This window comes from Merops nubicus, unplaced genomic scaffold, assembly GCF_000691845.1.
Source record: "Merops nubicus isolate BGI_N331 unplaced genomic scaffold, ASM69184v1 scaffold38492, whole genome shotgun sequence".
NCBI classification, from domain to species: domain Eukaryota; kingdom Metazoa; phylum Chordata; class Aves; order Coraciiformes; family Meropidae; genus Merops; species Merops nubicus.
In genome coordinates this window covers 18,870-19,364 of record NW_008592258.1, presented here as the reverse complement: position 1 = coordinate 19,364, position 495 = coordinate 18,870, and the positions used below count along the sequence as shown (strand labels likewise).

Sequence of the window (495 nt, the reverse complement as noted above, 5' to 3'; positions counted from 1 at the left end):
TTCCTGCCGCGCTGCGAGGGCAGGCATTCCCGGCTTTTATTCTGAAGCGATGATGTCAGGCAGCTCCGCCAGCGATCCAGCGCCGCTGGCCGCACACGGTCACCCTGCCCGCGGTACCTCTGCCTGACCATCTCCGATCTGATGCCTTCCGAGCGGAACATGTTTTCCAAAATCCTTTTGTCTGCCATCAGCCTCCTGCTTGCCAATTTGCGGCATTTCCTCTGCTCTTTGATGCAATTCTTTCCAGGTAAAATGCATAAACAAATCCTTCTGTTCCATCCTCATGGAAACGGGGTTACTGTTGCCGTTAAGAGATGCTGCTAATTCAGGTTGGTAGGGCAATGTCATTTTTATCAGAAATTAGGACCTAAGCAATTTGAAATGTTTGTTAGAAGCCAGAAATTCTCTGTTATTTATTGAAAAGATAAACAGGAGAGGCAAGTCCCTTGCACAGATTGCCTCGGATTACTAGCAGATACTGATGGTTTAGAGCTG

The 495-nt window shown here is 48.3% G+C and overlaps 1 protein-coding gene across 1 annotated transcript in view; it reads left to right on the top strand.

Moving 5' to 3' along the window:
* Positions 1-141: 141 nt before the first annotated feature.
* The window catches only part of BCO2 (beta-carotene oxygenase 2), a gene marked incomplete at its 3' end in the record, with an annotated part of 18,989 nt that continues 18,635 nt past the window's right edge, over positions 142-495 (top strand). Inside the window, exon 1 of the mRNA XM_008935099.1 lies at positions 142-247. Within this exon, the coding sequence (XP_008933347.1) occupies positions 142-247 (106 nt within the window). The remainder of the gene's footprint in view (positions 248-495) is intronic.